The 12525-nt window shown below is 34.8% G+C and overlaps 1 protein-coding gene across 1 annotated transcript; it reads right to left on the reverse strand.

Annotated features, from left to right (window-relative positions):
* Window positions 1-487: 487 nt before the first annotated feature.
* Window positions 488-7395, reverse strand: ORP1D (OSBP(oxysterol binding protein)-related protein 1D). Its single transcript, XM_012990003.2, has 8 exons — window positions 6522-7395; window positions 5162-5518; window positions 4627-4714; window positions 4036-4514; window positions 2790-2945; window positions 2259-2567; window positions 1365-1709; window positions 488-924 (listed from the first exon to the last, which is right to left on the reverse strand). The coding sequence occupies exons 1-8, from the start codon at window positions 7062-7064 to the stop codon at window positions 751-753; spliced, it is 2451 nt and encodes an 816-aa protein (XP_012845457.2). The 5' UTR covers window positions 7065-7395; the 3' UTR covers window positions 488-750.
* Between the last annotated feature and the right edge of the window lie 5130 nt (window positions 7396-12525).

The following is a 12525-nucleotide window of genomic DNA, read 5'->3' on the forward strand; positions in this document are numbered from 1 at the left end:
ACTTGTCTTTCAGGTTATAAGTTATGTCGATTAAGGCTAAGCAAGACCAATGTTTCCTTCCAGCTAATGTTGTCAAATTCTGTATTTTGATTAAAGTTCATTAAATTTGCTCCGAAAGTGCATTCGTATTCTTCACTGTAGATGAATGAGTGAAGATCATTTGCCACTATAATTAGTTAGATGATTTTTGAAATGCTGAGTTACAAGTGAAATTTCAACAAATTTACATTTGAATGTGTGAAATGTTATTTGATGAGAGGATTTACTATAAGTTTCAAATAATTTGAATTATAAGTTCGCAATTCGTCAAATAAAAGGTTAAACCAAAATTCCATTTACAGTGTCATGGAATTATCCTTCAGAAATCATATTTGGTATCTCGAGTCCACATTGCTGATGATGCAACCCGAACTCGAATTGTCGAAAAGGAAGTAAGACTCAGGACTTCCCGGTTTTCTGTGCATCTACATTTATCGAGAGGACGAAATTGCAAAAGTTTTCGCTTTGTAATTGGAAGAACATTGTATCAAGTACATACACACTTCTTCCCATATGTCTTTTGCCACAGAAAAGTACAAACATATTACTAGGATATATAGTCAATTAACTAACAACTACCTCTGGGCTTAATTTGTCCTTTTTCTCAAGTGGCGAAATTTTGGTGGTCAACAACATCATTCCTTTATATTTTTTCTTCAAAGGACAAATGTTTCTCGATTCCGTAAAATTGTGGAAATTGAGTGAGCTTCTTCACTCCTCGGATACACAGGCTGGGAAATCACAAGGCTGTCCAAATATATCGGGAATTTCTTCCCAGTTATGCTTCTCTCTTGCCTCCCAATATCCACCCTTGTAACTGTAACAACCTTCCTCATCCTTCCGGAACCATCTTGGCTGCCACCCTCTATCTTGCAACTTCCGGGCCTGCCGAATAAATCACACGTCCATTAAACCAAATTTAAAATTAACAAAAAAATAATAAATACACAAACTTGGATAAAGTGTGAAACATAGGAGAGAATATGAACTTGCATGAGCAGTAGATAAGTTAGTTGGGGGTATCGAACATGTAAGGAGTGCAGAACAGAAAAATTTTAGTGACTGCTTATCGTCAACTTTTGGGTGGAAAACCTAAACGAAATATACGGCAAAGTATATTTTATACTTAAGGCAATACTTTTGTATTTATGAACCAAGTCAACCTAATAAACTGTGAGAAGAAGGTGAAAGCATGTAATACCTACCAAATGCAAAAGAGACAGCATATTTGATCAGAAAGTGCAAGATCACACAATTACGCAATGAAAAGGTGAAGCCACATGTACAAAATGTTAATAGATGACATTATTTACTAAAATATGCACCTGTCTCTGCAATTGTTCAAGTCTTAGCTTCTCTGCATTTGCCAGCTCATATTCTCCATTCTCCAAATGCCTTTGATCGGGTCTCAATCTAGAGTCGGTTGGTGGCAGCTTATCCCGTAAACCAGGTGTCAATTCATTTAAAGATATTGCAAATGGTGTGAGATTATATCTTGTCTTGGTGACCGATTTATCTCTTTCCCACAGCAGCACAGCTTCTGTCATTGGATCGTATCCCTTCGGTTTTGTAGTTGGATCACCCATCACATAATACATTGCTTCATCCCACTTCCCTAACAAAACTGCGACTTTCTCCCCAGTTCTATTGTCTTGCACAAATCCATGTACCTGTTGTTTGACACATTGGATTAATGTGTTATATGTGTAGAGAGACAATATTTAACTAAAAATATCGTACACTCGATGGAAGAGAACATTACCAAAAATAACACAATATGGTACAAACAGTAGTACAATGGGGATTGGCAAGCTCATTTAAGTTACCGAGTTACTGCACTTCGTCAGAAAAGGTAGCAGGAGATGATGAAGCGAAAAATAAATTTACGAACAATGACTGTAGAAGTACTAATGTAACAATAAATCTTGCCAAATCCAGTGAGACTAACTAATTAAATAAATGACCCTCCTGGGGCTTCCCAGAGGCATGACATTGCCATTTGGTTTCGGTGAAAATGAGGAGTGTCAGTTTAATGGTGAAAAGCGATTACAATTGGGGCATATATCATGTGAACTCATCTTGACGTACCAACTTTTTTTATGTTTTTTTTTTCCAGAAGACCTGAAGATAACTCGAATAATTTTTAAGAATTAAGATCAGGGGAATTGTCTAGAAAAAATAACTCGAATAACTTTTAAGAATTAAGATCAGAAATTTACCTGATGAGGGTTTCGGTCTATAATAGACTGCTCCTTGAATTTAAGCTTGCAAGAGTAAGTACCACTGCCTTTTATGCGCATGGTGCCATAATGATCACAATAGATTTTACCAATAATGATATTGTATATAGAAGTAGTGACCTTGCTCCACTGAAATGTCTCCCCATCTTCAAACTGAAGAGTAAGAACCCCCACAGGATCAAGCTGAATGGAACGGCCCCAGAACTTGCCTTTAAGGTTAGAATCTGCCCAAAAATTCCAACCTCTGCCCTCACAATGGCAGGCAACAACCATTGGATGATGACTAACCTGAAACACCAAAAGAAATTATTGAACAAACACTCCAAAATCAAGATTTGTTATCTCTCGTATAAAAGAAACAAATTAGAAGACACATTTATAAGCTAATCACATAAAGGCTGGGATTAGGAATAGAAATCAAAAGATATGCTTTATACTGTCTGAGGAAAAGAATAATGAGTAATCCAAATCCAAATCCCTGACATATAGAAGTTTCGTTGAAATCAGAACCTTTTCAGAGAAGAATCGTAAACCCTTATCCGGATAATCAGCCTCGTAGGTTTCACCTAGGAGAGGATTGAAGGGTTTACATTGCCGGCCTTCTGTTGATGCGTAACCAGACACTGCAAAAGCTGCTACGTTAAGAATTCTCATCAAATCATTTCCCTGCACAAACAAAGGAGATTTTTTATAAGTCAACAAATCAAAGGTCTAAAAAATCAATTGATATGTGATCCATTCTAGGCAGCAAGTCCTATGACTGTAAATAAAAAATGTGAAACAACAATGGAAAAGGTTGCAGGGTATGAGAAGCGAGAAGGGACTCCATACGCCTCTCAGTAGGATAAGGAAGAATTGTATTACCAGTTCAATTGTCAAAAGACTCAAAACAAAATACGTGGACTTTTCAAACTGAAGCCTTGCATGTGGCACTTTTGCATGAATGGGTAGCAGTAAGATTAAATGTAGGACCTTTTGCTTGATTTTGCCTTTTACCACATTAAATGAACTCGTCATCTAAAAGGCTTAGGTCATTAGAGACAAGCATCATTCTGCCGTTTATCTACTCTAAGAAACAAACTTCAAAGTAGCCATCTGTTTATTTTCAAAAGTTTCTGGAGGACTAGGTTACCCAGGCCTCATCACAGCTACATCACATTTGTTTACAAGATCAGGCATAAGATTATAAAATCATTAAATGAAAGCCTGGAAACCTAGTGCAGCAGGAGCATATTAGTGTCATGACCTGAAAGTTTCAGCGAGATAATCTATGTGCAGTGTCTAGCCTTCCCAAGTTTGCTTAACATAATTGGTAAACTGATATAGCTTGCTACTGAGTTCTCATTATTGTTGCCATTTAAAATGTACATCTAATACACTACGCATTCGACCATTGGACTTAGATAACTGAGATGTTGTCTAGCCAATTACAGAGTGTGAATTATAGATTATAACATTCCGAGCTCGTTGGTAACCTTTTACTCCACTCTAATCAACTGGTTAACAATCAGTTTGTCTCACGCTGCATTTGTAAGGTCACAAATCACTATATCTAAAAAAACAACATTTACTAAGACTGCTATAGATGCAAAAAACTAAAGAAATGATCAATAAGATAACTACAATCAGCACAAATACTACAACAATCAATGTATTTGCCCAGAAAATCAACTGTCAATAAGATGTAGTTAGAAAATCATCCTTTTAAGAAACTACTTTTTTTCCTCGAAGAAGTAAGCGTAGATGCTAAGCTAACCTGTTTTCCCCATTCTAAGGCTCCGTCAACAAGATTTGAGTACTCCAAGTCTTCAAAGCATTTCTGCAGAGAGGACAGAGGCTCATTGAAGTAGACAGGAAGACAAACACCTGACAAGTCCTTGCCAATGTTATCCTTAATAATTGACCAAAGCCCAACTGGCTTCTCTTTCTCCTTAGGTTCTGGTAAATTGTCCCTTCTATTGATGTATGGAAATTCAATTGCATTTACATCGATTCCAACTTCTCTTAAATGACCAGAAAAAGAAGATTCTTTTTCATTAGTCCAGGGGATATAAGCATACATTGGATTATCTCTACTTCGATAGGAAGCACTTCTCAGAGATTCGGCAGATAAAAAGTCATTTGTATCAAAAAAGATTCCATCCTCATCATCTGTTTCAACATCTACTCCATATCGACTTCCATTATCTCCATCCGAGTCACTGGCACTACCTTCAGACATGACTGAATAGAAATCTGCAACAGTTTTCAATAACAAAAATCAGCCAATCAAATTTTATGTGAACATTATTATTTGGAGAACAGTTTGATTATTAAATAAGCATGATAGTATGGGATCTGAACTGACCACTGAACCTTCTATTTCCCTGTCCACAGCAAGAATCTCGTCCCTTTGTTTCATCAACTACAGTTGTTTCCAATTCTATCTTCTCTGTCTGTCATAACAAAATAACTGGTGTCAAAACCCTTAAACACTCCAGGATCTCAATGAGGAAAAAAACGAGTAAATAGATGTTTGACGGATCCAACACCTGATGTAGTAAAATGAATATCATGTTTGGAAAATTAGAATGGCCACTAAAGTTTAGGAGACACTTGCATCAGTTGCATGTGCAGAGTAGGACTAAGCAATGGCGTATAATGTGACTGATTATAGCAACAAGACAAAGAGGCATCTCGTGTTCATTAGAAAAAAAAATGACTGAGATTCAAATTCTTCGTCATATCCGAGTGCATTGCAACTAAAATATCATAGTTATTAAGTAGGAACATCAAAGTTGGTTTCAATCACTACAACACAAGTCTCTGTGTTTGTAAGTTAAGTTATAGAACACTTTTATCTCAACAAAATGACTTCAGAAGCAAAAGGATGAAGCGCGAACCTCCAGTCTTCTTAATGTGTCCAGCAGCAAGATGTGTTTGAGTTGAATAGTCTTCAATTGGTTCTGCATTTCAGCAAATTCACCTATAACTATAGACTCACAGTCTTTTACTATAGTCTCACTGATGCCTTCCTGCATTAACCGCGACCTTAGCTTCTCTGTAGAAACAACAAAGTCTTCAGAAGGTGCTAAGTCACTGCTTGTCAATAATCTAGGGAATTTATCTTTAGCAACCAAAAGAGCCTCTATCCAGGAAGCTCTGTCCTCTTTGGACTGACAACGCAAGTGGAGAGTTTTTGTTCCTGTGAATATGGAAAGTCTTTTATCATCTGACTTGCTGGCCCGTACTGAAGAAACCTGTTATACATATCCGGTGTTTAATGCCTAGACAAATAGAGTATATTATGACGATAGTTTGAATCTTTTTTCATCTAATGAAGCCACGGATGCAAATATATTCCATAAACAATCCACATGACAAAAGCTTAAAACCCAGCTTTAAAGCAACTATTTCAACCAGATATTGTTCAAGAATAAATAATGAAGAAAAAGTGAATGCAGGCATAATTAAAAAAAAACATAAATAGCAACATCTATATGCCATAATTCCATTTGCAGTTTCACAGGCGCACATATGCCATGCAGATCTCTGACTCGATCCACATTTATTTGAAGACAGCAACCATTCCTAAAGGAAACTGAAATTTGGCTTGCACTGCTATAGTATTCATAACAAGGAAAAAGGGTCTCTATAACTCAAACGGTGTAGACCGAAAAATTATTAGTTTTCCCAATTTTAAGCTGTTGCATTGGACGTATTTACAGAACTATAAATCGAAAAAAAAAGACTGCAAGATTGAGAATATAAGCTTGATTGGTCAGTGCCATACAGTCATTGTACTTGGCAGATCTATAATTCCCCATCACAAGCCACTTCGTGTGAACCACGTCGTCCCAACTCATTACTTTATTAATGTCGTAAGATCATGAACGCAAAATCATATAGATTCTAAGAATAAAATATCCATCTTCTTAGCAAAAGTACGCCTATTGCACTAACCACGCATCATCAAAACGCTTAATGACTACCATATTTACTCAATATCTTTTCGCCAAATAATTACGTGCGGTCCATATCCAACCACAATCCTATAAACCAACAAGCAAAGTTCTCTAATACATGCATAGAAATAAATCTTTTGTTTAGTCAAACATACACAACATTTTGATTACATTGCCTCTTTACAAGACATGAATCAACTGCAACGACAAAATCCCTCCTATCTGTAATAGGCCATACAAGGTAACAAACAGCAATTACAGATCAAATTCCAAATACGAACAAAATAAATCCACTCACCTTCAAGTGTATCTTCCCAAATGGCTTCCACTGCTTCCCGAGACCACCGCCATTAACCCTAAGAGCATTCCCACAACCGCTGCCATTCCCACTACTACCCTTCCTCATATATCTCCAGCTTTCTTGCCCAATCACCCTCACCCCCTTCTCCCTACCCGAGCTCACGACAATTTTATCGGGGCCGTGCACCTTATAATACGACAGCACGCCGTCTTCCAGCACGAACCACCTCTCCCTCCATCCCTTCCCATAATTAACCCATTTATACAAAATCCCAACCACAGTTTTCACATCATCGCTCTCCTCGCATTTCTCACCCTGCAAATCACCTCCTCCTCCGCCGCCGCCACCGGCGTTTGTCGACGAACTCTTCCTCGAATTGAAACTCACTGGCCTCAGAATCACATTGCTACCGCTATTAAACCCCACGCTCTCCTCACAGAAACCACCACCGAACACAAGCTCCTGACTGTGCGTTTCCGACCTCACCACAGCTCGATCCTTCTCCGCCGACACCGGAGCAATGCAGCACAGCGGATTCATGCTTCACTGAGAGAAAATGCGGCCGGAATTCGACTCCGATCTCCGAAACGACGGCGTATTTAAGCCGGAAAACCCTAGGATTTCCAAACCCAATCGGTTATCGATCGGGCGATAATTCTGAAGATGTTTCATATGATAACTCCCAGCGCCAGTTAATTAGAGTGTATGTATATATATAATTATATATATATCTATATATAATAATGAACAGTCACGGATCGGGTATAGATACAGAATGGGGGTGTATGTATAGGCGAGTTGTAGAGTTGCAGATCCAATTAATGGTAGTGGTGTCAGAGTGAGAGAGAGAGAGAGAGAGAGAGGAGGGGGTGGCGTAGGTTAAGCAGAGGGGGGATTTAAATGCACGGTAACAAAAGGCGTAATGATTGCGCAGACAGGCTAACGTGCGCGGTGCTGGTGCTGTTTAGCAAAGGTGGAGTGAATCACACTGGAATTTTTGCTAGTGTGGCTATGGAAAATGACATAAATGGGTTTGCAGGTGGCTGACAGTGTTCGTTTTCATGAAAGTTGACTTGTGATGTTGACTTGGAGGGTGTTTTGGGAAATTTGGAAAATTTACTTTTGGGTTTTTATTTTATTTTTTATTTATTATTTATTACTATTAACAATGTGAAAATTATTGGGAATTGCATTGGATTCTTGAAGTTGTTGTATATAAGGAATTGAGGATAGTAATGTAGTGAAGTACTTGAATTTTTTTTTGTTATCTAACTTGGTGAAACTTAGAAAGTAATATATTGTACACTTTTGTTTTAATAGTCAAAAAAATAAAAGATTAGTAATTAGTATTGCATATTATTTATAGCATCATGAATAAATGTATCAATAAAGTAGTAGGGCACCCTTTTAAAAAAATTGTGGTAGGGGACTAGTTGTTAAGGAAAAATTGATATCGATTTTTCAGTGCAGTTTATATATTTCATGTAATTTGTGTGTTGTTGTATATTACTGAAGTTGTCCGGTGCATATATGTAATTGCGGGGATAACAATAACAACATCAGCAATAGCAACAAAACAGAGTCACTTTCGATCAAGTTTTGACTTCAATTTTCTTTAAATTTATTACATTTATTTTGTTTATACATTTGGAAAGAGTATTTATTTCAATTTGTAATTCTTTAAAATACAATAGTTTTATTTATTTCATAACAAACACAAATTGTTTGCCTCCAAATATAATTGGTCAAACTTAGTAATAAAAATGTGCAATAGAAACGGCCACTTCCTTATTTGACTCGTATGGTCAATATGAAAGTGCAATCAATTTGAACATGTTTAATCCTTATACATAAATATGGTCAAAACAATTAGTTTGGATTTAGAAAATGAACTAAACAAACTCTTACTCTATTGATATAATTAATTGGTCCATTCCAATGGGACCAAAAGTCCAAAATAATGCCCCAACCCAATTGAAAACAAAAAACAAAAAACAAAAAAAAAAATATGAACCAAAACCATGGAAGTGTCATGTCGCTCATTAAGAATTACGTGCATAAATATAAATTGGAAGCGTATCTTAATCTGTAGCTTGATGCCGAACGATCATGGATTTTCTAGATTTTTCCGCACATTCAAAGCTGGATAATAATCTAATGGGCCGACTATCTTGTATAATTTTATTTTAATACATCATTATAATAAAATTACTCTTATGTCTCTACGCATTAAAGGCACACACTTGATTAGACCACATTTAAAGCTCAATCTAAATAAATTCTAATAGAATAATTTAATTGGTTTAACCTTATATGATATTTTTGCAACATATAATATTTCACATATAAGTTCAATGTTGGATTAGTGATCCAGTAAATACGCTTTCAAACAGATCACTTACTTCAAGTAAGTGATCCCACATCATTTGGGTTAGATTGAAGTAGAATAAACATCTAAACGTATATTCGAATTCAAACACAATTTGAACAATGTCTTCAATTCGTGTATTGAAAGATCTTTGGTTGTTGGTATGAAAATTGAGGAAATACCAAGAATTGTATCCACGTTGTTAGGCACCGAGAGAATAGCACAAACTCCACATTGGTATGATATTGTCAAATTGGGCCGGACCCAATTGGTTTTGCTCTTGGATTTCCCCAAAAGGGAAACAATCCCTCCCGAACACAAATGACCACATAGGTCTGACCACCCAGCCTCCCCTCAAATTGCGCCCGAGACTCAGCACCATCTTTGTTCGCGCACCAAGCCTCGAACAAAGGACCACATAGGTCGGACCACACAAAGGATCACTAAGTCTCCCACCTGGAGCTCGTCAAGCCGCCCGCCATTTGCGCACCGGGATCTCACCATATTTGTTCGGCTCCGAGGATTCGAAAATTTCACAAAGATTCCGGCAATTTCCACCACATGGTTAGATCTGGGTCATAATTCTGGTAATACCCGAAATATTTTCTATGGGTATTCACAAATAAATAATTATCATATCAAGATGTGTTAATATCGAAGATAATTCCAATCTTAAGTAATAACAAGTCAATTAAAGAGATAAATCTAATAAAGAATTTCCTAATTTTTTTCTTGAATTAAAAAGAGAGAAATGATAAATCAAATGATGATTTATTTTGCAACTTTGTACCCCACTAGGGTTAGACCTAGTCTAGGTACTAATAGAATAAGGTAGTCTGCCTCTACCCCTCCTATTGGTCGGTTCTCATTAGATTATCCATTGAAAATTCCATAGGGACCAAAATGATTAAAATTGGGGCGAATTTTGAATAACTAATTAAATTCTAACAAAACAATTAATTATTATTTCAACTACTAAATGACTATTGCACTCGTTCATTTTTTATATACTATTTAATATTTATATATTATAACATACTTTATATATTTTTATAAATAATTGACCAAATCTAATTTACTGTCCAATGTTGACATTTAGTCCCAATTTAGTTCATCACATATCAATTATCTTATTTGTATCCTTCATCTCTATAATTCATTTAATTATCATTGCTCGGTGTATAAACTTATTAATTTTAACTGAGTCTTTTTAAGAACAAATGGAATATTTCATTGGTATAATTTTTTTTTATAAATATCATTTTTGCAACCAATAAATATATAAATTACAAAAATATAACATAAAGAAACTACTATTTTTACGAAATATCACTACAAGAAAATGCACTTCTGGCGAGAAAACTATTTGTCACAATAGATACTTATTGTATCACTAAAACCTTTAGTAACGACAAATTTGTAACCTTTGTATTGTCCTCTAAAGCTCGACGCTAAAAGTTTTGGCGACAAGTTTTTTGTAATCGTTACCAATATATTGGTAAATAAAGTTGGTTCGTTACAATATCTTAATCTATGGTAACAACATGATCGTTACCAATACTATTTTATGTCGTTACAAAAACAACGTTCGTTACCAATAGTCAAATTTTGAATATTATTTTATATATATTTTTAATAATAAAATTTGTCACAAATACTTAGTATGACAAACTAGTCCTCGCAAATGCCCATAATTATTATTTTATTTTAGCCTTATATAATTTTTTCACAAATACTATGACAATAAGTAATAATTATTATTAATATTATGATATTTATATTTTCATATAGTTTTCGATAATGGCTTGTAAACCTGAAATAAATTAATTGCCTCAAAAATCATATTTACAATTAAAAAGTATATATCCCAACTAGCAAAAAAAAAATAAAAAAAATACATCCTTTAACAGAAAATATATAAGTTTCAAAAGTAAAATAAGATAACATGTTGCAATATATTTCAAAGTTTATGGCCAATACGATCAAAATCCAAGCTAAGTTGTAAAACTTCATACCGTATTGTCTATCGTATTTACTCCAATAATCTGTAAATACAAGAGGGTTTAGTGTTGTTAAATCATCAAGACACATAAACAATATTAAGAATAAACGCTATACATAGAACAAATTAAAAATTAGGAAAATATGTATATTATCATGAGATCATATAATTGAATGTCAATATTTACTTACATTATAATCAACTCTTTCGTCTCTTCTCGTACACCTTGTATTTCTTCACATCAACTCCGTTTTATATATATGTTCTGTAATGAATGCTAATAGAAATAATAAGTGACTGCAGATGAAAAATAATAGATTCCAGGTAATTGCACCAACACGATAAACTATTTTTTCTCATTCAAGTCAAACTCACGGAATGCCTAATGATTCCATTTAGGCTAAGATTTATTTAAAGACAATTTCTTCTACTTTTCACACAGTAATATTTCATGCAAGCAAATAAAAACTAGAACTACATTAGCACAAAGTGTAATTTCGTACTATATCAATATTTAGGAACTGCCATCAACAAAGTAACACAATTTTACCATAATTAGAAGCAACAAGCGTAACCAAAATTCAGGAATATATAACTAAAAGCAGCAAGTGTAAGCCCCAATTCAAGGAGATCAACCGAGAGAATACTTAAGAGAAAAGTCGATATCAATATAACCTGAAATCAATGGTAGTAGTACCTTGAATTTTTTACTTGTTGCAACTTCATATTGCACCATCCACCATTGTATTTATTCCAAAGGCCTGCATACACAAGTGTAATTCAAATTTTATTTCATGTAGAATGTAATACTGTTACTAATGGACAAACATGGAAATTAACAAATATAATTATGAGAACTAAAATTATTGCTAAAAGAGCAGAAGTTTCAATACTAATTGCATATGGATTATCTATAAAAGCTAACACGATAACAGTTATTGAAGCACCAAGTTCAACACTGTATTCCAGAACTTCAAATTAAGTAACCACACATGCACAGACATACATAGGCTATCATTATGGTTTTTCCTTTGCCTATCTACTCCTATTGAAAAAAAATAGTTATTCCAACTACAAAATCATATATAATTCGTAAGAAAACACATATACTATAAATAAAAAAGCATTGTGACAAGGCACAAACAATCATAAAAATCGAATCTGTTTATCCAACCCGGTCATCGTAAAGCAAGTGATGTATAACAAATTTAAGTGGCACGAGGGAGTTAAAACTTCAAGTTCTTAAGAAACCAACTAACAGTAAGACATAACACAGCAAATTGCACATTGTGAGTTTAAGATCAGCTATAAGAATTAAATTGAGAGCAACTGTTATTCCACACTAACCATGCTCCACTAATCATAACAAGTCTTCTAATACATAAAACACCACTGTAATTTGTAAACTAATCATAAATTGATAGCACAAAGTGAGAAAAAAAAATCAACTACATCAAGCAAGAGTAAAAAGTAAGATAAACAAACTGAGTACAAACACTTACTTCTTGACGCGTCGATATTCAAATTTAACTTAGTCCAAGTTCAACCTGCTTCTAGTTATCTCCTTGCATTTCTCAAAATAGCTTCTAAAGAGAAGGCATGGAAATTGGTATGAAAATCACCAAAATTAT

This window comes from Erythranthe guttata, chromosome 11, assembly GCF_056151865.1.
Source record: "Erythranthe guttata isolate IM_541 chromosome 11, IM_541, whole genome shotgun sequence".
Lineage (NCBI taxonomy): Eukaryota > Viridiplantae > Streptophyta > Magnoliopsida > Lamiales > Phrymaceae > Erythranthe > Erythranthe guttata.